General features: G+C 42.6%; 1 protein-coding gene across 1 annotated transcript in view; it reads left to right on the top strand.

Annotated features, from left to right (window-relative positions):
- The window catches only part of LOC139576859 (neuronal calcium sensor 1-like), a 28,498-nt gene extending 4,619 nt beyond the window's left edge, over nucleotides 1–23,879 (top strand). The window contains exons 2-8 of the mRNA XM_071403403.1: nucleotides 4,549–4,573; nucleotides 14,171–14,309; nucleotides 17,751–17,829; nucleotides 18,274–18,362; nucleotides 18,654–18,731; nucleotides 19,420–19,533; nucleotides 22,228–23,879. Coding sequence (XP_071259504.1) covers nucleotides 4,549–4,573; nucleotides 14,171–14,309; nucleotides 17,751–17,829; nucleotides 18,274–18,362; nucleotides 18,654–18,731; nucleotides 19,420–19,518 — 509 coding nt within the window. The 3' untranslated portion in view covers nucleotides 19,519–19,533; nucleotides 22,228–23,879. The remainder of the gene's footprint in view (nucleotides 1–4,548; nucleotides 4,574–14,170; nucleotides 14,310–17,750; nucleotides 17,830–18,273; nucleotides 18,363–18,653; nucleotides 18,732–19,419; nucleotides 19,534–22,227) is intronic.
- The last annotated feature ends 2,049 nt before the right edge of the window (nucleotides 23,880–25,928 follow it).

Here is a 25,928-nt window from a genome sequence, read left to right as displayed (position 1 = left end):
GGGTAACGAGCGACAGGTGCGTTCGTGTGTGCGCTCCTGTAATATACTCACACGTCAATAATGGATATATACTATAATATAAATATACTATATAATACACATTAATTAAATAAATACTAAATACTAACCTTTAATCTCTTTTTTGAGAGCGGACCAGCTACTACAAAATATAGAGCACTGAACAAGGTCTAGACCTAGGTTTTGTCTTGTACTAAATATATAGTCTTCAATCTATGGTATATCTTGTATCTCACTATTATCAGGATGTGGCCATTCTTTCTGTAATGGACACAATGACGCAGCTCTGACTCATAGACAGTGTCTGGATGTTAGAATTAATGATGATTTTCTCTCATGCTGGTTGAAGGCTCTCCAAATTCCTCCCAAAAGAAATGCTTTCTTAATCTCTGGACTCTGCTGAGACTCATTTCCTGTTCTTTTACACCAGATACACACTTATTTCTGAAAGCCTGGCACACACAGGCCTAGGATATAGCCCAGCTTCACTGATGTAGGCTTTAACATAGTATTACAGTCAGGAATGTCTGTAACATTGTCAAAGTCACTTATCTACCTAGATAAAGTACCTTGTTATCAAGGAAAGAGCCATTGAAAACAGCACTGCACCAGGCACTGTATAAATAGCCTACCATTTGCTGCACATTCAGTGAGATGCTAATAAAATGTTTTTATTTGAACTGCTTAGCATTGAAATGGCGCTGTCTAGGTTGCTGTTAATGAAAGAGGAAAATAAAGAGTTTATATTTTGGCCTTTAAAATGAGGCATTCTTTTCCCAAAGGATATTTGATTGAGCGTGAAGGAGGAAAGGCTGACACCTACTCTCGTTTATTCATCATCCCTTTCCACTTGGAACTCACATTCAGGCAGTCACTGACATGGGCTAAATACTTGAAAGTTACAGGGATTCCTGGACATGACCTTTGCACATTCGGGGCTCTTTAGCAATTTTGACCTGTTAAAGCCGGTACTATTCTATTTTCAAACCCTAGCACCAGGACTGGTAATTTACCTGTCTTATATGAGCTTGCTTGCGCTGAGGTTGGAGGGGCTGTGTCCTTAAAAACATGCGCCAAAGTGCCAAAATTTAAGACTGAAAGTTGGTCTTAGCGTTAAGGTGGTTGGTTATGACATGGATTTTGACAAAAGAAGCGCAGCCTATCCAGCCGTGTCACACAGTGCCCATATGCACATGGAAATAGAGAGTGCACATATTTCATTTAATTTGATTAAAAACCAAGCATATGACCTCCTCTCAATGAAGACTGTTTTTCTGTCCTGTCCAATGCATTCGCCAAGTGGTCAAAACTATTGATAAAGGATTTGTCTCTAGACCGCTTTGGGGAAAAATCAACAGAACTTTATTAAAAGATCAAGAGCAAAACAGTGAGGGGACATCCCCTTTTTATCTATGGATGCTTTACATTATTTTATCCAGCGCCTGTTATTATCTTGGATTAGCGTAAAAAAACTCCATGTACTGTAGGCTATATGTCCATCATGGAACGAGACATCATGGAACGAAATGAGATAAATCAGGTGACACTTGTATTTGGAAACATTTCAGTTATTTTCCTGTAACAATTGCTTGTTTTCCGTTTCGTTTCATTAAAATACAAGTCCTTAGTAAGCTACCCTTACCTTAGTTTAAGGAAAGCTGGTTCAACAGCAATGCATCTGGGGTCTCTCTTATCCTGGCATTGCATTCACCAAGTAGCTTAGATCCATAAAAGCTTTCTAAATGGTTGTCTACTCATGAGGATTTTGCAGTACTCACAATTCACATAGGCTTACCTGCAGTGCATACTCCATGCGGCTTGTATCCATCCCCATTCACAAAGAGCGCCACTCATTTGGTTACCAAAGACGCTCTCCTCCAAACGTATTTCAATTATTCAGTCCTATAATTCAGTATCAACGTCAGGCCTAGGCTACACTATATATACAAAATGTATAATTTATACATGAATAACTTAGAAATGTTTTATTCATATATAGTTTTCATTGTTTATATCTGTGTCCATATTGTCCATGTGTTTCTAGCGGATAGACCATATGGTTCAAGAGAAAATAGCATAATTAATTTAAACAGCATCTAACCAACAATGGCATTATTTTCAGTTAACTCTGCAACTGTTCTATTGACTTTTTTCACAACTGCCAGCAGTTTGGCGCTTTACAACAAAGACATATTCACATAGTAAAATAAATAAACGTGTGTAAAATAAATATAATGTTGAAACCCTCATATTAAACAATGGTATTCACTAAATTTATGGTTTATATTTAGGACAATGTTTTACAGCTTCGTCTTTATACATTATATACACTACATGGACAAAAGTAAGTGGACAGCCCTTAAAATGATTGGATTTGGCTATTTCAGCCACTCCCATTGCTGACAGGTGTATAAAATCGAGCACACAGCCATGCAATCGCCATAGACAAACATTGGCAGTAGAATGGCCTTACTGAAGAGCTCAGTGACATTCAACGTGGCACCGTGATAGGATGCCACCTGTCCATCAAGTCAGTTCATCAAATGTCTGCCCTGCTAGAGCTGCCCCGGTCAACTGTAAGTGCTGTTATTGTGAAGTGGAAACCTCTAAGAGCAACAAGGGCTCAGCCGCGAAGTGATAGGCCACACAAGCTCACAGAACAGGACCACCGAGTGCTGAAGCGCGTAGCATGTAGAAATCGTCTGTCCTCGATTGTAACACTCACAATGAAGTTCCAAACTGCCTCTGGGAGCAACATCATCACAAGAACTGTTCATCAGGAGCTTCATGAAATGGGTTTCCATTGCCAAGCAGCCTCACACAAGCCTAAGATCACCATGCGCAATGCCAAGCGTCGGCTGGAGTGGTGTAAAGCTCACCGCCATTGGACTCTGGAGCAGTGGAAACACGTTCTCTGGAGTGATGAATCACTCTTCACCATCTGGCAGTTCAACGGAAGAATCTGGGTTTGGCGGATGCCAAACTCTACCTGCCCCAATGCATATTGCCATCTGTAAAGTTTGGTGGAGGAGGAATAATGGTCTGGGGCTGTTTTTCATGGTTCAGGCTTTGAGATGAATTGGAACGCCTAATCGCCCAACATCAGTGCCCGACCTCACTAATGCTGTTGTGGCTGAATGAAAGTAAGTCCCCACAGCAATGTTCCAACATCTTTTGGGAAGCCTTCCCAGAAGAGTGGAGGCTGTTATAGCAGCAAAGGGGGACCAACTCCATATTAATGCCAATGATTTTGGAATGAGATGTTTAACTAGCAGGTGTCTGCATACTTTTGGTTATGTAGTGTATATTTTGCTTATTGAGAACCTGCCTCACACATACAAGCCTATTTTTTTCTCCTCAAAACCCAACCATTTCGCGCTACCGCCAGCTATTGCGCTGATAATGAAGGCTGTGAAAATAGAAAAATATTTCTCGCCCACCCCCCGACCTATAGCACTATCGCCAGTGCTTAGATTTACCATTGCATTTGTTTTGTTAAAATAGAGCCCTCACTGTGTAAGGTTCAGGTAATATGATAGTTGTGACTATTCAAATCCATGAATTATTCCCTCCAAAGACTGGATAAGGTCTTGAATGATTCTATATATTAACTTTTTTATCTAACTAAGATTATGGGGACTACAACATTAGAACAGTCATTACCGAGGCAACAGTACCGCACCACCATATCCATGTGTCAGTATGACCTGTGGCAGTGGGAACAGCAAAATCTAGCCCATGAACATCTAGTTCATTATGTTGTTTGTGGTGCCTTATTAAGAAGCATCCTGTCGGTTTAGAGAATCCCCCATGTCTGTCCTGAGGCTATGAGCAGTGTACGTTCAAAACGCCCTCACAGGTCTACCAGGTTACCTACAGCCATAGATTTTTCCACCCTTGTTTTAGAAAGTATGCCTCATTGTTCAGATGGTGAAAATGGCTTTGGTTACTTTGGAGGCTGGAGGGAGAACCACGAGGGAGTGGTTGATACTAACGCTGTTTGTGGGCATGAAAATACATCTTGCTCCCCAAGCTACTCACTTTCCTCCTGCTAACCTCTCTCTGTCTCTCTCTCTCCCTCTGTCCATGAATCTGCTAAATTGACCTTTGAATTATAATAATGTGGAAGTCCTTGGGAGAAATGTAGCAGATTAGTGAATTCCATAGCTTCAGGTGTGATGAATCATTCAGTTTGTAAACAACAAAAATACTGAATTCCATTACACATTAAACAACAGAAGTACTGAATTAAATTACACATTAAACACCAAATTACTGAATTCAATTATACATTAAACAACAAAAATAATTACACATTATTCCTCAGGGTGGGTGCAAATTGATGATAAGAAACCCCAAAATGCTCAGTGCAATCATAATTAGATTATTTTTGTTACAGTCCAGTCCTATGCAGTCATGGGAATCTATGATTTTCAACTGACAGTGGATTTTTCCAAGTCATCTAAATGGTCTGAGACATGGTACATAACTTTATTCTCTCTTGCTAAAAACTCTCCTTTTTTCTTACAGTTACAGAGAAAGAGGTGCAACAGTGGTAAGTACATATGATTTCCAATGACCCTCCAAATCTCCCTTTCCTGCTGTACCCTTTTCTACCCCTCTCTTCTTCCAAAAACTCAAATTCTTCTAGTCTGCATTGGGCCTAGTCCTCAATTAGACTCTCAGAACTGTACCTGCCAATGTGGGTGAGTGACAGATTCACCTGCACCATGTGCTGTTTACTAAATTTGGCAGGTGTTCTGGTGTTAATGTCAGGTACTCCAGGGGCCATATGCCTTGCTGAATGGGTCCCATCTAAAGGCTGGCTGAAGCCTGCAGGCTCAGTCTGACTGGTCTGACTCTGGAATGGAGGTCTGCTGCTCTGTGGGCTGAGCCCAGTGACTGGGAGGTGAGCTGGCTGGGAGCTGGCTGGGCTGGAGCTTCCTGAGCAGCAGCCAGACTGTGTCAAGAGTTGTTTACTCATGTCTGACTGATGCTCCAACTCTGCTCTGGTTATTAAGGCCTTTCTACAGAGTGCAGAGAGCATGCCTAACTTTATATAGCCCTTTGATTAAATCCTCAATTTGATAGTTCCGTGGTGCACGGATATTGTTTCCATAGTGAAATCCATGGATAAAGTATTTCAGTAGGCTAGATTGTAGGGCTGGGAATTGCCAGGAACCTCACGCTACAATATTATCACGATTTGGGTTGCAAAGGGAGGGTATATTACTGGAAACTTTAGAAGTGTACCAGTAAACTACCACAATTGTAGTAACTTTCAAGGATTTTATGTAATTTATCGCAAAACATCTAGTGGCCCTTTTGGGTACTTTGGATTATCACAGGTGTCTGTAATTATCTCTGGCCCTCATGCAAAATACAGTATATAAAATAATAAAATAAGTAGCCACACTTTGCCTTGATGACAGCTTTGCCCACTTTTGGCATTCTCTCAACCAGCTTCATGGGGTTGTCACCTGGAATGCATTTCAATTTACCAAAGTTACCGGACAAAAGCTGTCATCAAGGCAAAGGGTGGCTACTTTGAAGAATCTCAAATATAAAATATATTTTGATTTGTTTAACACTTTTGTGGTTACTGTATGATACCATATGTGTTATTTCATAGTTTTGATGTCTTCACTATTACTCACTAAATGGTAAAAAATGAGTGAGTAGGTGTGTCCAAACTTTTGACTGGTACTGTATATATACATATCATATATAAATATATATATAATGACGAAGCTGTAAAACATTGTCCTAAATATAAACCATCAATTTAGTGAATAATCAAATCAAATTTTATTGGTCACATACACATCGTTTGCAGATGTTAATGCGAGTGTAGTGAAATGCTTGTGTTTCTAGTTCCGACAGTAATATCTAAAAAGTAATCTAACAATTTCCCAACAACTACCTAATACACAGAAATCTAAAGGTGTGAATGAGAATATGTACATATAAATATATGGATGAGCAATGGCCGAAAGTCGCATTGTTTAAAGTGACTAGTGATCCATTTATTAAAGTGGGCAGTGATTGGGTCTCAATGTAGGCAGCAGCCTCTCTGAGTTAGTGATTGCTGTTTAGCAGTCTGATGGCCTTGAGATAGAAGCTGTTTTTCAGTCTCTCGGTCCCAGCTTTGATACACCTGTACTGACCTCGCTTTCTGGATGATAGCAGTGTGAACAAGCAGTGGCTCGGGTGGTTGTTGTCCGTGATTGTCTTTTTGGCCTTCCTGTGACATCGGGTGCTGTAGGTGTCATGGAGGGTAGGTAGTTTGCCCCCGGTGATGCGTTGTACAGATCGCACCACCCTCTGGAGAGCCTTGCGATTGAGTGGTACAGTTGCCGTACCAGGCTGTGATACAGGATGCTCTCGATTGTGCATCTGTAAAAGTTTGTCAGGGTTTTAGGTGACAAGTAGGGCTGGGCAGTATACCGTATTTTATTATATATCGGTATTGATATAGGGACGGGTTCGGGTTTTTACTTTACCTTCTATACCGGTATTTGAATGATTTGTTTGTTAAATGTAATACGCCATGTGTAATGTCAATTTTTATAGTTTACTTCGCCACTCGAGTCATCTCTCTGCTCTTTCTCACCGTGCCACTTTCCACACAGACCTAGCCACGCCCCGTCACTCAAGGAGCACATTTGATGTTCCTCAACCACGAGACATTTGCATTCAGTCTGCATGGTCAATGCAGCACATGCAACAATGCTGTTTTCACTTTGCTTCTTAATATAAATCCACTAGCGTTCTATAATGACACTATTAGTTTGTGTTTCTTACAATAGCAAACAGCTGTTTGTATTTTCTTAGCAAGTTGTCCTAAATCTTGAGATGCTAATTGTTAGCCGCTAATAAATGTACTGAGTAAGAGCAAACGTAGCTAGCTAATACAGCCTGATAATAGTAGTGATGGCGTAGACCTAAATCAGCATGTTGTTTTTGCAACAGTATCTTCTAAATCAAAGAGGAATATGTTAGCTACATGAAGTAGCTAAGAGAAAACAAGCAATGTAGTCAAAGCTAATAGGGTCCCCTAGGAAACACATATCAACACTTTAGTTCCTACTATGGCACAATAACAACTCCCTGGCATTTTAATTTGTTTTCATCTCAAACAACACTGTATTCAAAGTGCCAACTTTATATTCTAACTATAACATTAAAATAGTCATTCTATTTCCATGATTCCAACAGTTTTTCTCTAATTCTCAAGTCAAATCGCAATTGCAACATTTGGTTAAAAATAAGTTGTCACGTGTGCTCCCTCTCCGGCCTGCCTCTGATCTGGAGGACTCACTAAACACAAATGCTTTGTTTGTAAATTATGAAATAAAAAAGAAGGAAATGTTGCCATCTGGTTTGCTTACTATAAGGAATTTGAAATTATTTATACTTTTTCTTTTGATACTTAAGTACATTTGATCAATTACATTTACTTTTGATACTTAAGTGTATTTAAAACCAAATACCTTTAGACTTTTACTCAAGTAGTATTTTACTGGGTAACTTTCACTTTTACTTGAGAAATGTTCTATTAATGTATCTTTACTTTTACTCAAGTATGATAATTGGGTACTTTTTCCACCTCTGCAATTAAGTGCAGGAAATGCAGACATGATAAGTGCTGAAATTTGTTTTGGTTGAAGTTGAATTGAACAGTATAAAACAATCCGAATGGAGAAAGACTCATTGAAATCACTTAGAATGTATGTGTTGCCACCCTAGGATCACTCACTACTCATAAAGCTAATGTAGAACTTTTATTATTCAAAAACAAAAAATACAGTCTAAATACCGTGATTTAATATTTTGGCCATATCGCCCAGCCCAAGTGACAAGCCAAATTTCTTCAGCCTCCTGAGGTTGAAGAGGCGCTGTTGCGCCTTCTTCACCACACTCTCTGTGTGGGTGGACCATTTCAGTTTGTCTGTGATGTGTACGCCGAGGAACTTTAAACTTTCCACCTTCTCCACTGCTGTCCTGACGATGTGGATAGGGGGGTGCTCCCTCTGCTGTTTCCCGAAGTCCACGATCATCTCCTTTGTTGTGTTGACGTTCAGTGAGAGGTTGTTTTCCTGACACCACACTCCGAGTGCCCTCACCTCCTCCATGTAGGCTGTCTCGTCGTTGTTGGTAATCAAGCCCACTACTGTTGTGTCGTCTGCACTCTTGATGATTGTGTTGGAGGCGTGCATGGCCACGCAGTCATGGGTGAACAGGGAGTACAGGAGGGAGCTGAGCACGCCCCCTTGTGGGGCCCCAGTGTTGAGGGTCAGCGAAGTGAAGATGTTGTTTCCTACCTTCACCACCTGGGGGCGGCCCGTCAAAGTCCAGGACCCAATTGCACAGGGCGGGGTTGAGACCCAGGGCCTCCAGCTTGATGATGAGCTGGGAGGGTACTATGGTGTTGAATGCTGAGCTGTAGTCAATGAACAGGATTCTTACATAGGTATTCCTCTTGACCAGTTGGGATAGGGCAGTGTGCAGTGTGATGGTGATTGCATCGTCTGTGGACCTGTTGGGGCGGTATGCAAACTGAATTGGGTCTAGGGTGACCGGTATGGTGGAGGTGTTATGATCCTTGACTAGTCTCTCAAAGCACTGCATGATGACAGAAGTGAGTGCTATTGGGCGGTAGTCATTTAATTCAGTTATCTTTGCCTTCTTGGGTACAGGAAAAATGGTGGCCATCTTGAAGCATGTGACATATTTCCATGACTGATCAGAACTTGTTTTCTCATGCTCTCTCTTGTCTCTCTGCAGCAGACATATGGTGAACAATATGTTTGGAACATCAAATCGCAATTCATATAGAATCGTGAGAATTGCAATACATATCGTATCGGCACCTAAATATCGTGATTAGGGTTGCAAAGTTACCGGTAATTTACGCACCCTACTGGGTCCTTTTTCAACACTGGAAATGCTTCTGTTTTTATTCTTGTAGTAAATTAGTGGTGGAAAAGAGTTGAATACATCTTACCCCAGGCTAGATCTAGCCTAAACAATAAATTGTGATTTTCAGGACCCTGTTTTTTAAAGATAATTAATAAAAATCCAAATAACTTCACATATCTTCATTGTAAAGGGTTTAAACACTGTTTCCCATGCTTGGTCAATGAACCATAAGCAATTAATGAACATGCACCTGTGGAACGGTCGTTAAGACACTAACAGCTTACAGACGGTAGTCAATTAAGGTCACAGTTATGAAAACTTAGGACACTAAAGAGGCCTTTCTACTGACTCTGAAAAACACAAAAAGAAAGATGCCCAGGGTCCCTACTCATCTGTGTGAACGTGCCTTAGGCATGCTGCAAGGAGGCATGAGGACTGCAGATGTGGCCAGGGCAATAAATTGCAATGTCCATACTGTGAGACGCCTAAGACAGCGCTACAGGGAGACAGGATTGACATCTGATCGTCCTCGCAGTGGCAGACCATGTGTAACAACACCTGCACAGGATCGGTACATCCGAACATCACACCTGTGGGACAGGTCCAGGACGGCAACAACAACTGCCCGAGTTACACCAGGAATGCACAATCCCTCCATCAGTGTTCAGACTGTCCGCAATAGGCTGAGAGAGGCTGGACTGAGGGCTTGTAGGCTTGTTGTAAGGCAGGTCCTCACCAGACATCACCGGCAACAGCATTGCCTATGGGCACAAACCCACCGTTGCTATACCAGACAGGACTGGCAAAAAGTGCTCTTCACTGACGAGTCGCGGTTTTGTCACACCAGGGGTGATGGTCGGATTCGAGTTTATCGTCGAAGGAATGAGCGTTCCAGAGGCCTGTACTCTGGAGCGGGATCGATCTGGAGGTGGAGGGTCCGTCATGGTCTGGGGCGGTGTGTCACAGCATCATCGGACTGAGCTTGTTGTCATTGCAGGCAATCTCAACGCTGTGCGTTACAGGGAAGACATCCTCCTCCCTCATGTGGTACCCTTCCTGCAGGCTCATCCTGACATGACCCTTCAGCATGACAATGCCACCAGCCATACTGCTCGTTCTGTGCATGATTTCCTGCAAGACAGGAATGTCGGTGTTCTGCCACGGCCAGCGAAGAGCCCGGATCTCAATCCCATTGAGCACGTCTGGGACCTGTTGGATTGGAGGGTGAGGGCTAGGGTGAAGAGTGGGGTAACATCTCACAGCAAGAACTGGCAAATCTGGTGCAGTCCATGAGGAGGAGATGCAGCTTACATGCAGCTTGTTGAATCTTGTTATGTGCATACAAATATTTACACATGTTAAGTTTGCTTAAAATAAACGCAGTTGACAGTGAGAGGATGTTTCTTTTTTTGCGGAGTTTATATCACGTGCCAATGATGCCTTTCCCTATCGATCTCACATGCCAGGTCTTTAATGCTATTTCATGCCATTGTTTAATATGAGGGTTTCAATATTTTATGTTTTTTACACACGTTTATTTATTTTACTATGTGAATATTTCTTTGTTTTAAATGTTTTTGCGCCAAACTGCTGGCAGTTGTGAAAAAAGTCAATAGTTAATTAAAAATAATGCCATTGTTGATTCGATTATTTTTTCATTCATTTGGGTATTTTCTCTTGAACCATATGGTCTATCCACAAGAAAATCATGGACAATATGTACACAGATATAAAAAAAAGTAATACATTTATATACAAGTTATTATGACCAAAGTTACCATATATACCATATATATTGCCATAGATGACCTGTTAATTACAAAAATTGCAAAGTATTCAGGTAACTTTGGTAAATTACCGGTAACTTTGCAACCCTAATCACGATACTTGGGTGCCGATACAATATGTATTGCGATTCTCACGATTCTATATGTATTGCGAGTCGATGTTCCAAACATATTGCTCACCATATGTCTGCTGCAGGGAGACAAGAGAGAGCATGAGAAAACAAGTTTTGATCAGTCAGGGAAACATGTTGGCTTACTATTTAAAAGAAAATGAAGAACAAGCTATAGGATTACTAATAGAGCACTAATAGATTGCGTAGTGCTACTGCATTTGAGGCTAAAGTTATTTTTTCACACATCCCCTTGGAGAGTTCTGAAAATAGAACGACTTTTTCCTACAGAGTCAAGGATTGGTGCTATTGTTGATGATGTGAGTATTTATAGGTACTCTTTGTCTTTGCATGCATGGCTTTCCCCCTCACAGTTTTTTTTACAATTTCAAGCACACAGGGAATTGGGTCATGTCCTCTGCCATGTAAAGCTATAAAACACAGCCAACTAATCTTAAAGCAAAATGATGATGTAGCTGGCTGAGCCTACTGGATCCTTATTACACAATGCAAATGCTTCTGTTTTTACTCTTGTAGTAAATGAGTGGTGGAAAAGAGTTGAATACATCTCACCCCAGGCTAGATCTAGCCTAAACAATGAATTATGATTTACAGTAACCTATATCACGTGCCAATGCTGCCTTTCCCTGTCCATCTCACATGCCAGGTCTTTAACGCTCTTTTTTCGGCCTTGGCTTTGTGTCAAAACCTGATCCTGACTGTACTTTAGGGAGAGGAGTCAGTGCCTCGTGTGCCAGCCAGTCAGTGTACTGATGCACTTGGCCCTCTCTGATAGGGCCAGTAAGCAAGGGCACATCCACACGCAGCAACAGCATAAAGACAATTCTTGGTGGGCTTCTCCAGCACGGGGCTACAGAGCTGACCAGTCTCAGGGGCTGCCTGGATGCACTGGGGCAGAATAACCCCTTGGCTGGGCACTGCAGCCAGCTCAGTCACCCTCCCATACATTATTTTACGGAAACTTTGCATGACTCTCCACTTGAAGATCAGCCGCAATCACCATGGTTGAGTGTGAAGGATGAGAAACAGTTTAAACAGGGGAAATGCCAGATGGTGTGTAATTAGTGGAGGAGCCACCGACAGACATGGAAGAATTAGCTGGGTTAGATAAATGCCGGTGCTGTACATTAAATGTCTCCTCTGTATTGATTATATGCTAATATATTCAGGGGGAGATGTCATTAGTATGCTTAGTGCTCACCTACAATCAATAACAGAGGGACAGAGCCAAGTATCCCTGTCAACTGGACAACAACAAGGGAAAATAGCTAAATATCATGGTGGATGGCTATGAGCAGTCCACAACACTGTTTATAGCCATCCACCATGATGGTAGAAAGCTGCCAGTCATGTTGGCTCGCTAATTGGGACATAATTCCACTAGCTATCTCTATGTGAATAAATACAATTATCCTGAATGGCCTGGGACCTAGTGTACCACATGGGGATGTGTGAAGCTCACTCCTTAGCCTGAAATGTCCCCACTTGCGCCGCCGAATAACTAACTTTTTGGTGGCGTTGACTGGTAAGACTCCGGGAGGGCGGTCACGTATGCTAGCAAGGCAGAGGTCCCATGGGTTGGAACCTCGGTATGAACCGAATCTGGAGGAAGCGGTACTCGCTAAACTGGCAACGTGACATCTGTTACACATGGTGCTGTGATTTGGATCTGCAGTTGCACTCAGAACAACGCTGGGGTCGTTGTGGATTAAGTTGAGGGGGTGAATCTATCACATGGGGATGTGCGAAACTCACTCCTGAGCCTGAAGTGTCCCCACTTGCGTCACTGAATAGCTAGCTTTTCGGCTGTGCTGACTGGTAAGAAGCAAAGCAAAGGTACTGGGTTCAAGCCTCGGTATATGCCGAATCAGGAGGAAGCGGTACTCGCTAAGCAGGCAGCAGGGCATCCGTTACACCAGGCTAGACTATATGTGTCCATGCACAACTCCACATATACTACTGAGTTAGCCAGAGCCACTTCAAACTAGAAAGAGCTGCATCACATTTAGTTTAGTTAGATAGGGATCATCCTGCTTAATGTCCAATTAGTAGTCAATGGCTGCTAACCAACTGATTAAATCTAGAGGGCTGTGAGTTTTTGCATGAACAGTTTTTTTGCGTAAGTTCCCCAATGAATCTACTGAAAATATTTCCTTTTTACGGAGACAATGGGAAATTCACAAATGAGTCAGACGAAATCTATCTCACTTGAAATGGGTCATTTTGGGATTATGATGTGCTTTGTATTGCCTGCACACTGAACGGCAATTAGACTTGATTCCTCATTGTTCTTCGCTGGGTTTTCATTTCTCTGCATATCTCCACATCTGGATATGCAAATGGCAGGTTTATGGTCTCCTCTTCAAACTTTTCTCAGCATATCTTCAGATATTCCCTGTGTCTTTCTGTCCTATTCCATGCCATGGAGGAGTGTGTTTTGTCTGTTGGGCAGATTAAAAGTATGCGTTTCAGAGTAAGGAGCCAAAGGAAGGACTGAATGAATTCCAGGATCTGTCCTGGGCTTCATCGTCCATGACTCTCAGTCTGGCCTTCATTACAGCAGATCCTCATCAGGACCAGTCTGTGTCTGTGGTCAATCACACAGAGACATAGGAGGTTATGGGAACTCACAGAAGAGTTGTCCACCTCTGAACATCACTGTCTAACATTGGTTCAGAAGTCATATGGATGCACATGTTTGTCCTCCAGACTGATAAGTACCCCCATGCCTTAACCAGAGAAAGATATGAAGAGAGAAATCTACACTTATCATCTAGCATACTCATCTCTGATTCATTCTCTCCCTCTCGTTTTCCCTCCCTGCCTCTGTACAGACCCATTAAAGGCTTGTTATTCGACTGATAACACTGTTTCTTTATTGAGTTGTACAACGAGACTGTCTACGTTTGATTGACTGGGAAATTGCATATGAAACATGGTTCTGTATTTAACTGTGATGTTATGTCATTCTGGATGTATCATCTGCAGAGGCTAGAAGCTCACAGATTGATCTATAATTTATGCACATTAGCAGAAGGAGACAAGAAAGTCATTTGAATTAAACTCCCTCTGCCTCTTCATCAGTTTAGAGACATTGTCTTATCTGCTAGCAAGACAAATAGCTTTGGGTCGAACCTTTTGATACAGCATGCTGTTTTATACTAGATAAATGTTGATTGCATGTGAATAGCTGTATCTGAAGCATTGAACACATTTTCATATTATATTCAATAGGCTAATTGTATCCTTATCCTGTTAACCTTCTCTTGTGTTCTCTTTACCTTCCCCTCTCATCATCATCATGTCCTACAGGTACAAAGGCTTTATAAAGGACTGTCCAAGTGGTCAGCTGGATGCTGTGGGCTTCCAGAACATCTACAAGCAGTTCTTCCCTTTTGGTGACCCCACCAAGTTTGCTTCTTTTGTCTTCAACGTCTTTGATGAAAACAAGGTTCTTGATTGTTGATTCCTTCATTTGTTCCTCCACAAGTACATGTGCTTTTTCTGTGATTTTAATTACAATTTCAAAGTCACTGCAATGTTAGTAAACAAACGGTAACATATAGTAAAAAGGTTGAGGGTGCTGTCTCTGGTTGGTACTGGTAGTGTCGAGTCATGTTACTGGTAGTGTCTGATCATGGTACTGGTAGTGTCTGGTACTGGTAGTGTCTAGTCATGGTACTGGTAGTGTCTGGTCATGGTACTGGTAGTGTCTGGTCATGGTACTGGTAGTGTCTGGTCATGGTACTGGTAGTGTCTGGTCATGGTACTGGTAGTGCCTGGTCATGGTACTGGTAGTGTCTAGTCATGGTACTGGTAGTGTCTAGTCATGTTACTGGTAGTGTCTAGTCATGTTACTGGTAGTGTCTAGTCATGGTACTGGTAGTGTCTAGTCATGTTACTGGTAGTGTCTAGTCATGTTACTGGTAGTGTCTGGTCATGGTACTGGTAGTGCCTGGTCATGGTACTGGTAGTGTCTGGTCATGGTACTGGTAGTGCCTGGTCATGGTACTGGTAGTGTCTGGTCATGGTACTGGTAGTGTCTGGTCATGGTACTGGTAGTGCCTGGTCATGGTACTGGTAGTGTCTAGTCATGTTACTGGTAGTGTCTGGTCATGTTACTGGTAGTGTCTAGTCATGTTACTGGTAGTGTCTAGTCATGGTACTGGTAGTGTCTAGTCATGGTACTGGTAGTGTCTGGTCATGGTACTGGTAGTGTCTAGTCATGTTACTGGTAGTGTCTAGTCATGTTACTGGTAGTGTCTGGTCATGGTACTGGTAGTGTCTGGTCATGGTACTGGTAGTGTCTGGTCATGGTACTGGTAGTGCCTGGTCATGGTACTGGTAGTGTCTAGTCATGTTACTGGTAGTGTCTGGTCATGGTACTGGTAGTGTCTGGTCATGGTACTGGTAGTGTCTGGTCATGGTACTGGTAGTGTCTAGTCATCGTACTGGTAGTGTCTGGTCATGGTACTGGTAGTGTCTAGTCATGTTACTGGTAGTGTCTGATAATGGTACTGGTAGTGTCTCGTCATGTTACTGGTAGTGTCTCGTCATGTTACTGGTAGTGTCTAGTCATGTTACTGGTAGTGTCTAGTCATGTTACTGGTAGTGCCTGGTCATGGTACTGGTAGTGTCTAGTCATGGTACTGGTAGTGTCTAGTCATGTTACTGGTAGTGTCTAGTCATGGTACTGGTAGTGTCTAGTCATGTTACTGGTAGTGTCTAGTCATGTTACTGGTAGTGTCTAGTCATGGTACTGGTAGTGTCTAGTCATCGTACTGGTAGTGTCTGGTCATGGTACTGGTAGTGTCTAGTCATGTTACTGGTAGTGTCTAGTCATGTTACTGGTAGTGTCTAGTCATGTTACTGGTAGTGTCTGATAATGGTACTGGTAGTGTCTAGTCATGTTACTGGTAGTGTCTAGTCATGTTACTGGTAGTGTCTAGTCATGTTACTGGTAGTGTCTAGTCATGTTACTGGTAGTGCCTGGTCATGGTACTGGTAGTGTCTAGTCATGGTACTGGTAGTGTCTAGTCATGTTACTGGTAGTGTCTAGTCATGTTACTGGTAGTGTCTGATAATGGTACTTGTAGTGTCTAGTCATGTTACTGGTAGTGTCTAGTCATGTTACTGGTAGTGCCTGGTCATGTTACTGGTAGTGTCTAGTCATGTTACTGGTAGTGTCTAGTCATGTTACTGGTAGTGTCTGATAATGGTACTGGTAGTGTCTAGTCATGTTACTGGTAGTGTCTAGTCATGTTACTGGTAGTGCCTGGTCATGGTACTGGTAGTGTCTAGTCATGGTACTGGTAGTGTCTAGTCATGGTACTGGTAGTGTCTAGTCATGTTACTGGTAGTGTCTAGTCATGTTACTGGTAGTGTCTAGTCATGGTACTGGTAGTGTCTAGTCATCGTACTGGTAGTGTCTGGTCATGGTACTGGTAGTGTCTAGTCATGGTACTGGTAGTGTCTAGTCATGTTACTGGTAGTGTCTAGTCATGTTACTGGTAGTGTCTAGTCATGTTACTGGTAGTGTCTAGTCATGGTACTGGTAGTGTCTAGTCATGGTACTGGTAGTGTCTAGTCATGTTACTGGTAGTGTCTAGTCATGTTACTGGTCGTGTCTAGTCATGGTACTGGTAGTGCAGTGTAATGGTCTCTAATCAGAGGTGGAATCCGAGCACAGAAAGGAGTCCCTTCTGTGGGGCCAATCAGAGGTGAGACGGGTTGACAAAGCACAGGTTAGAGGTGCCTGAAAATGAAAGGGAAATGGACTATGTCTTGTTAAGAACAGCCCTTCCAGGCTGGCCGATGACCCCTGGCGGCCATAGCCTGTGGGTAATTGGCTTTGTGCCATGGAGATCACACACACACTGGTTCTGCTCTTTATTTATGGGCTTCATTTGTGATAAGCACCCTGTAGTTAGAGAACACATTGGTCTTAATAGTGGGGTCAGACTCTCTGAATAGGAGCAGTGGGGAACTTCTTCTCAGGGTTACTATCCTATCCAAGGTGTCAATTCTCAGGCTTTACTAGGAGCAGCTCCTGTCACAGATATGCTGCTTTAGAGCATGAATAGCAAAATACTATGCACTATTAAAGAATAGATTAGTGCAAGTCTGGTACAGCTGAATTAGCTTTGATTTCAGAACTTCATCAAGAGAGCTGAATTTGCAGCCCGTCTGTCTTTGTTAGTGCTGCTTTATGATTCCATTTTATACTTGACCACTATCTCTTATTGGCAGACATTTCCATGTACTGCACAAATTGAACCCTTGCAGCAGTAAGCTGCAGGCCACCGATTTGCCCCCAATTTTTGGAAGGTAATTGGAAATTCTTCTGAGTGCTGTGGCAGGATGCTGTGAGGGAATCCAAGAAAGCTGGAGCGAAATAAAACTGCCTGGAGAATGCTTTACCCTGTAGGACAGAGGGAGAAACCTGTGATGTCCATTTCAGATGTATAATCGATGTGAAAGCTGTGAAACTTATTTGGCTCTAATATACAATGGTTCTATGAGTGTGTAATAACTTTCAAAATATCGTACATTATGCATCCATCTCGCTAATGACCAGCGATAACATGCTTTAGCCTTGGCGGAGAGCCAGGTGCAGTGCAGAAATAGCAGCGGACACGGAGCACAAGTCTGTCCCATTTTTCAGCAATAGACCAAACAAAGTGTATTGGGGTGTTAGTGTGAAAGAAGATATTCATTGTCTCTCTCTCTCTCTGCCTCTCTCTCTATTATCCCCCCTCTCACTCTCTCTTTCTCTTGCTTCCTGTCTGTCCCCCCCTCTCTCTTTCTCTCGCTCTCTCTCTCTGCCTGTCTGACTTCCCTACCCCTCGTTCTCTCTCTCTCTCTCTCTCTTGTTCTCTCTGTCATTGAATAGGACGGACGCATAGAGTTCTCTGAGTTCATCCAGGCCCTGTCGGTGACCTCTCGGGGGACACTGGATGAGAAGCTCAGATGTAAGGAGAGATGACCCCTTCACATTAGGCAGTGACCCCCAGATGCACTTTGACACTTCAGTGACAGGACCTGGCTCTTTGTGATCCTATTGTTATGCATGAACAAAACAAAGAGCTTAACAGGCTCACAGAAGACAACAAATAAGAGATAGTTAGACATGGTAGCGCATTAAGCTAAATTATGTTGCCTACTGTGTGAGCCCTGGGTTTGGATATTTGGGGAAAATGGTTCTGACTATGCAGGGGTTCATTCCATTTCAAAACCCTCATCCTACTCCCCTCCCCCACACACAGCCACTCATTTTCAATCTGATTGGCAAGCATACAATACATTAGTACAAAATAAAGGCTACATACACTCATCGATCCCCATCTGCACAATCTCAAAACAACTTTATTTACAGTCAGTACTGGGCATTCACCATTTTTTTGCTGTCGTTACAGGGGCTTTCAAATTGTATGATCTTGATAACGATGGCTATATCACACGAGACGAGATGTTAAACATCGTAGATGCCATATATCTGATGGTGGTAAGTTATGCAATGCTAAAATGTCAAAGAGAAATGGTAGCATGCACATAGTGTTTAACATTTAACTAGGCAAGTTAGTTAAGAACAAATTCTTATTTACAATGACAGCCTAGGAACAGTGGGTTAACTGCCTTGTGCAGAACAACAGCTTTTTTTAAACCTTGTCAGCTCAGGGATTCGATCTAGCAACCTTTCGGTTACTGGCCCAACACTTTAACCACTAGGCTACCTGCCGCCCCCAAAAAATACATTGACATGTATATTGACAGTATATTTGCCTCTGTATTCCAGGGGAACACTGTAGAGTTACCAGAAGAAGAGAATACACCTGAGAAGAGAGTGGACCGTATTTTTGCCATGATGGACAAGGTATATCGCTATATAAAACACTGTAGTAACCCAAAACCACCACCTTGGGTTATGATATCATTATGTAACTACGTGTTGATCTTTGGTATGTTGGTAGCTATTTTTACTTTGTTGTACAAGTAAGTGGGAGTACTATTGTAATGAACTGACGAGCAAAATCAACAGAAAAGACTGAATGTGGATTTGTTCTTACTGTTGTCCCTGTGCTGTAGTGCAGTGAGGCGGGGAGTGTAGTTTAACTCTTAGCCATAGCCATCCCAGCGTCACTAACACTGCCTGCGGTGTATAAACACCACAGATTTATCCTCACCACCACAGCCCAGTGCTAATACCCAGTCAGCTCACTCAGGCCCTCCTCGTCCTCGGCTTAGTGAGAGATGAGATAGAGCCAGCTTGGGTGTTTGTCAGTTCAATACCCGGTGCCAGAATCAGCCAATAGGATTGACTTCAGAGCACAGCAGCAGCACTCATTTATATGGGCAGAGGGAAGAGAGCTGACCATCCGAGCTGACCATCCAAGTGCACTGAACTAGATCAGCCAAGCCGTGTAGAACAGGCTCTGGTACTTTACTCGGGATTTGTTTGAGAAACACTTTTGCCCCCTGCTGGTAAGATAGAGTAAAAGTAGCCTGATCTGCGATACAGCTGCAGTTCCATTGCATTCTTTTCTCCTGTATTCCTATTCCAGAATGCTGATGGCAAGTTGACCCTGCAGGAGTTTCAGGAGGGTTCCAAGGCAGACCCCTCCATTGTGCAGGCACTGTCACTGTACGATGGGCTGGTATAAGGCAGAAAGTGTTTGGTGAGTAGAGCAGTGAAAACCTGTATATGTATGTATGTGTAAAAACCTGCATATGTACAGTTGAAGTCGGAAGTTTACATACACCTTAGCCAAATACATTTAAACTCCTTTTTTTCCACAATTCCTGACATTTAATCCTAGTAAAAATTCCCTGTCTTAGGTCAGTTAGAATCACCACTTTATTTTAAGATTGGGAAATGTCCGAATAATAGTAGAGAGAAGGATTTATTTCAGCTTTTATTTCTTTCATCACATTCCCAGTGGGTCAGAAGTTTACATACACTCAGTTAGTATTTGGTAGCATTGCCTTTAAATTGTTTAACGTGGGTCAAACGTTTCAGGTAGCCTTCCACAAGCTACCCACAATAAGTTGGATGAATTTTGTCCCATTCCTCCTGACAGAGCTCGTGTAACTGAGTCAGGTTTGTAGGCCTCCTTGCTTGCACACGCTTTTTCAGTTCTGCCATCAAATTTTATATAGGATTGAGATCAGGGCTTTGTTATGGCCACTCCAATACCTTGACTTTGTTTTCCTTAAGCCATTTTGCCACAAATTTGGAAGTATGCTTGGGGTCATTGTCCATTTGGAAGACCCATTTGCGACCAAGCTTTAACTTCCTGAACGATATCTTGAGATGTTGCTTCAATATATGTTGCCATCTATTTTGTGAAGTGCACCAGTCCCTCCTGCATCAAAGCACCCCCACAACATGATGCTGCCACCCCCGTGCATCACGGTTGGGATGGTGTTCTCCGGCTGCAAGCCACCCCCTTTTTCCTCCAAACATAACTATGGTCATTATGGCCAAACAGTTCTATTTCTGTTTCATCAGACCAGAAGACATTTCTCCAAAGTATGATCTTTGTCCCCTTGGGCAGTTGCAAACCATAGTCTGGCTTTTTTTATGGCGGTTTTTGAGCAGTGCCTTCTTCCTTGCTGAGCAGCCTTTCAGGTTATGTCGATATAGGACTCGTTTTACTGTGGATATAGATACTTTTGTACTTGTTTCCTCCAGCATCTTCACGAGGTCCGTTGCTGTTGTTCTGGGATTGATTTGCACTTTTCTCACCAAAGTACGTTCATCTCTAGGAGACAGAACGCGTCTCCTTCCTGTGCGGTATGACGGCTGCGTGGTCTCATGGTGTTTATACTTGCGTACTATTGTTTGTACAGATGAACGTGGTACCTTCAGGCGTTTGGAAATTGCTCCCAAGGATGAGGTCTTGGCTGATTTCTTTTGATTTTCCCATGATGTCAAGCAAAGAGGCACTGAGTTTGAAGGTAGGCCTTGAAACACATCCACAGGTACACCTCCAATTGACTCAAATTGGCCTATCAGCCTATCAGAAGCTTCTAAAGCAATGACATAATTTTCTGGAATTTTCCAAGCTGTTTAAAGGAACAGTCAAATTAGTGTATGTTAACTTCTGACACACTGGAATTGTGATACAGTGAATTAGAAGTGAAATAATCTGTCTGTAAACAATTGTTGGAAAAATTACTTGTGTCATGCACAGGGTAGATGTCCTAACCGACTTGCCAGAACTATAGTTTGTTAACAATAAATTTGTGGAGTGGTTGAAAAATGAGTTTTATGACTCCAACCTAAGTGTATGTAAACTTCCGACTTCAACTGTATGTATGTGTAAAAACCTGTATATGTATGTATGTGTAAAAACCTGTGTATGTATGTATTTGTAAAAACCTGTATATGTATGTATGTGTAAAAAGCTGTATATGTATATGTAAAAACCTGTATATGTATGTATATGTAAAAACCTGTATATGAAGGTGTAAAAACCTGTATATGTATGTATGTGTAAAAACCAGTATATGCATGTATGTGTCTTTCGGAGGGGTTGGGTTAAAAGCTGAAGTAACAGTTTGGTTGGACCTTGTGTGTAATTGACCAATAAAGTGATCTTCATCTCTTTATCTTAATCATGCAGCATCCCAGTGATGGAAATGTCACATGGTTCTACATATCATACAATCACATTTTTTTGTTGTTGCTATAATTAGAGAAACTATGAATTTTATTGTCAATTGATCTGTTGAGGATGACATTATAGTACAGTGGTCAGAGACTCGCATGGTCTAAAAACAATGCAGAGCAACCATTGTCAGACCACCATTTGTTCTTGTGCATTATCCAACGTTTGGGCCTCCTGAGTGGCGCAGCGGTCTAAGGCACTGCATCTCAGTGCTAGAGGCGTCACTACAGACCCTGGTTTGATTCCAGGCTGTATCACAACTAGCTGTGATTGGGAGTCCCATAGGGCGGCGCACAATTCGCCCAGCGTCATCCGGGTTAGGGTTTGGTCCGGGATAGACCGTCATTGTAAATAAGAATTTGTATCTTTTAAAAAAAATAAACGAACCTCTGCTGATTGCTGCCGATCAAACATCCATGCAGTGCTCAGAGAGGAGAGAGGGCAGTTAGCTGGTCTCCTCCCTCTGTCTAATGTATTCAACTGACCATTATTGCCAATTGTAGCTGATGTTCTGCTCAACATGTGACAGAGTTTTTGAGCTCAATATAGACAGATACACGGGGCCGCTTGGGTTTAAAGTAGCCTTGCATTTACTTCTTATAGAGTTCAGGGTCCCTTATTGTCAATAGGATCTTGCACTGTTTGTTTCCATGTCTGATTTCATTGCCACATTGAACTCACTGGTGATTATTATTACAGATTCCCAAGTGAATCTAACACAGTGCCATCACACCTGCTATGAGAAGAAGCATCTACAAACATCAACATCCCTCCATGCACCATCCAGAAGGAGACGTGGGAGGGTGAGGAGGCGGGCACGGACTTGTGTAATACTGTCCTCAATTGCACATATTCATCTCCACTAAGCATTGAAAACAACTCTGAGCCCTCTGATATTACAACATGTAAAATAAAACAAGGGCAAGAGGGTAAGAGACACTGAACGTAACATGCGAGGAAGGAATTTGTTGATGGTATATGTCTGTGGACTTCATTCAAGAACTCAAACAAGGGATGGACAGCACTGAAGACCAGCTTTAGAGAGAGTGTAAAGGTTGTTATTCCCTGTGGTCTACACTGGAGGATACCCCTTGAGGTGTGTGTGAACTGTGAACGGCGCTCAACAGAGCCCTAGTGGTGTTACTGACATGTGGAGAGCTGTCACATGGCTACCTGAAAGACTACAGCGGGAGACATCAACAGGCACTGATTTGAGAGTGTGGAGAGAGATCAACTTGTTTATAAACCCATGTGAATATGATATAGTATACACTGAGTGTACAAAACATTAGGAACACTTTCCTAATATTGAGTTGCACCCCCTTTTGCCCTCAGAACAGCCTCAGTTCTGTTGAGTGTGAGAAATCCAGCAGTGTTGCAGTTCTTGACACACTCAAACCGGTGTGTCTGGCACCTACTACCATACCCTGTTCAAAGGCACTTAAAATTGATGTCTCAATTGTCTCAAGGCTTTAAAATCCTTCTTTAACCTGTCTCCCCCCCTTCATCTACACTGATTGAAGTGGATTTAACAAGTGACATCAATAAGGGGTCATAGCTTTCACCTGAATTCACCTGGTCAGTCTATGTCATGGAAAGAGCGGCTGTTCCTAATGTTTTGTACACTCAGTGTTAATAGGTGTGTAACATTTAATATTTGTTGCCTTGCTGCATTTGTTGGAGTGCTGTTTATTCACATGAAATGAAGCTTAAGAGTTTTTTTTAAATGGAATACCTTTTTTTTTATCCTCCTTCAAAAACAAACTGCTTCCTTCTGAGGAGATTTCTTTTATATTTTTATTTGAGGGGAAAGTGGGCAGGGAGGGGCTTTTGTAAGGATTCATTTATTATGTTTGTGGTATGTGCCTCCTATTGTGTTAGATGTGTGTTCCCTTTCCCATCAGCGCTACCATCAAGGCACTGTAATGTTTAAAGCCACTTCTTGAATGGCAAGACCAAGCAACACAGTGTAATTCTTCACAGTTGACATATCCCAATTGAGGCTCATTATTTCCTTTGAGCGCATCTTACTCCACCCTGTGTATACACAAGGCTTCGGCTATTGAGAACAAACAGGCATACATTCTCATTGGAAAGCTGTTTGCGGGCTGTGTGTTTGAGTCTGTCGTCTTTGTGTCTGTCCTGTGTGTTCAACAGAAATCACAGATCCCAGCATGTGATGATGCTTTTTCCCCTCCAGTCTTGGTTATTTCAGTCTGAACATTAGGTATTTGTCAGCTTCATTGATTTAGCCTTACTCAAGTGAGAAAGATCATTTCCCCCTGTGCTGTCATTTACATTTAAGAACACAGAGCACAGAATAAAAAGCATTTTAAAAGTGGCTGCCTTTACATTTGTGTGATTGAATTTGTTTCCTAAATCGTGGCTCGGTTCCCTCAAATACCCTTTATTCAAAATGGGATACAGGAACAGAACTCAGGCAGAAAGTGGTTGAAGTAATTGTTCAATGGAGATTCTGGCTTTTGTACAATTTAAACATAAAATACCCTGTTATCCTTAATCAGGGATTTATCCATCAAAGCCTGGTGGTCTCACTTGGTGAAACAAAGACTAACTTGTTCATTAAACAGTGCTTTATGACAGTTCATAGATATGAGTAAAGAGTGCTTTCCATTTCAAACCCATACTCTAGTCTAACACCATAGGCTCACAGTGTAAGCTTTAGCCCTAACTTGAAGTATTCCTACAGCAGACTGCCTCACTTCAAATAGTCCATAAAGAGTAGTGATGTTCTTGATGTGCCATCACTGTGTGGGTGAAAGTCATAGTGATTGGGTTTATAGTGGCTGGGTACAGGCTAGGCAGGTCCTCAGCAAGTTCAACACTGTCTGTTCATTCTTATCCATCTGATTGAGTGCAGGAGATCTAAGAGCCATTAGAATTGGAGTTACTACGTGGTGCAAAAGGAGGACGAAAGTGTGCCATGCTCATACAGTGCATTCGGAAAGTATTCAGACCTCTTCGTGTTTTCCTAATGTTGTCACATTACAGCCTTATTCTAAAATGTATTCAATCATTTTTTCCCTCATCAACCTACACACAACACCCCATAATGACAAAGCGAAAACAGGGTTTCAGAAACTTTTGCAAATGTATTAAAAAACAACAACAGATAGATACCTTATTGACATAAGTATTCAGGCCTTTTGCTATGAGACTCGAAATTGAGCTGAGGTGCATCCTGTTTCCGTTGATCATCCTTAAGATGTTTCTACAACTTGATTGGAGTCCACCTGTGGTAAATTCAATTGATTGGACATGATTTGGAAAGGCACACACCTGCCTACATAAGGTCCCACAGATGACAGTGCATGTCAGCAAAAACCAAGCCATGAGTTGGAAGGAATTGTCTGTAGAGCTCCAAGACAGGATTGTGTCAAGGCACATGTAACGGATGTGAAATGGCTAGCTAGTTAGCGGTGGTGCAAGCTAATAGCGTTTCAATCGGTTACGTCACTCGCTTTGAGACCTTGAAGTAGTGGTTCCCCTTGCTCTGCAAGGGCCGCGGCCTTTGTGGAGCGATGGGTAACGATGCTTCGTGGGCGACCGTTGTTGATGTGTGCAGAGCGTCCCTGATTCGCCCCCGGGTCGGGGCGAGGGGACGCCGTAAAGTTAAACTGTTACATTGATGCTGTTGACCCGGATCACTGGTTGCTGCGGAAAAGGAGGAGGTCGAAAGGGGGGTGAGTGTAACGGATGTGAAATGGCTAGCTAGTTAGCGGTGGTGCGCGCTAATAGCGTTTCAATCGGTTACGTCACTCACTTTGAGACCTTGAAGTAGTGGTTCCCCTTGCTCTGCAAGGGCCGCGGCTTTTGTGGAGCGATGGGTAACGATGCTTCGTGGGTGTCAGTTGTTGATGTGTGCAGAGGGTCCCTGGTTCGCGCCCGGATCGGGGCGAGGGGACGGACTAAAGTTAAACTGTTACACACAGATCTGGGGAACGGTACCAAAAAAGGTCTGTATCATTGAAGGTCCCCAAGAACACAGTGGCCTCTATCATTCTTAAATGGAAGAAGTTTGGAACCACCAAGATTCTTCCTAGAGCTGGCCGCCCGGCCAAACTGAGCAATCGGGGAAGAAGGGCCTTGGTCAGGCAGGTGACCAAGAACCCGATGGCCACTCTGACAGAGCTCCAGAGTTCCTCTGTGGAAATGGAAGAACCTTCCAGAAGGACAACCATCTCTACAGCACTCCACCAATCAGGCCTTTATGGTAGAGTGGATGCCACTCCACAGTAAAAGGCTCATGACAGCCAGCTTGGAGATTGCCAAAAGGCACCTAAAGAACTCTCAGACCATGAGAAACAAGATAATCTGGTCTGCTGAAACGAAGATTGAACTCTGGCCTGAATTCCAAGTTTCACGTCTGGAGGAAACCT

The sequence above is a fragment of the Salvelinus alpinus genome, chromosome 5 (assembly GCF_045679555.1).
Source record: "Salvelinus alpinus chromosome 5, SLU_Salpinus.1, whole genome shotgun sequence".
NCBI lineage: Eukaryota > Metazoa > Chordata > Actinopteri > Salmoniformes > Salmonidae > Salvelinus > Salvelinus alpinus.
Note: the sequence above shows the minus strand (reverse complement) of the source record. Positions and strands in the feature narration are given on the sequence as shown.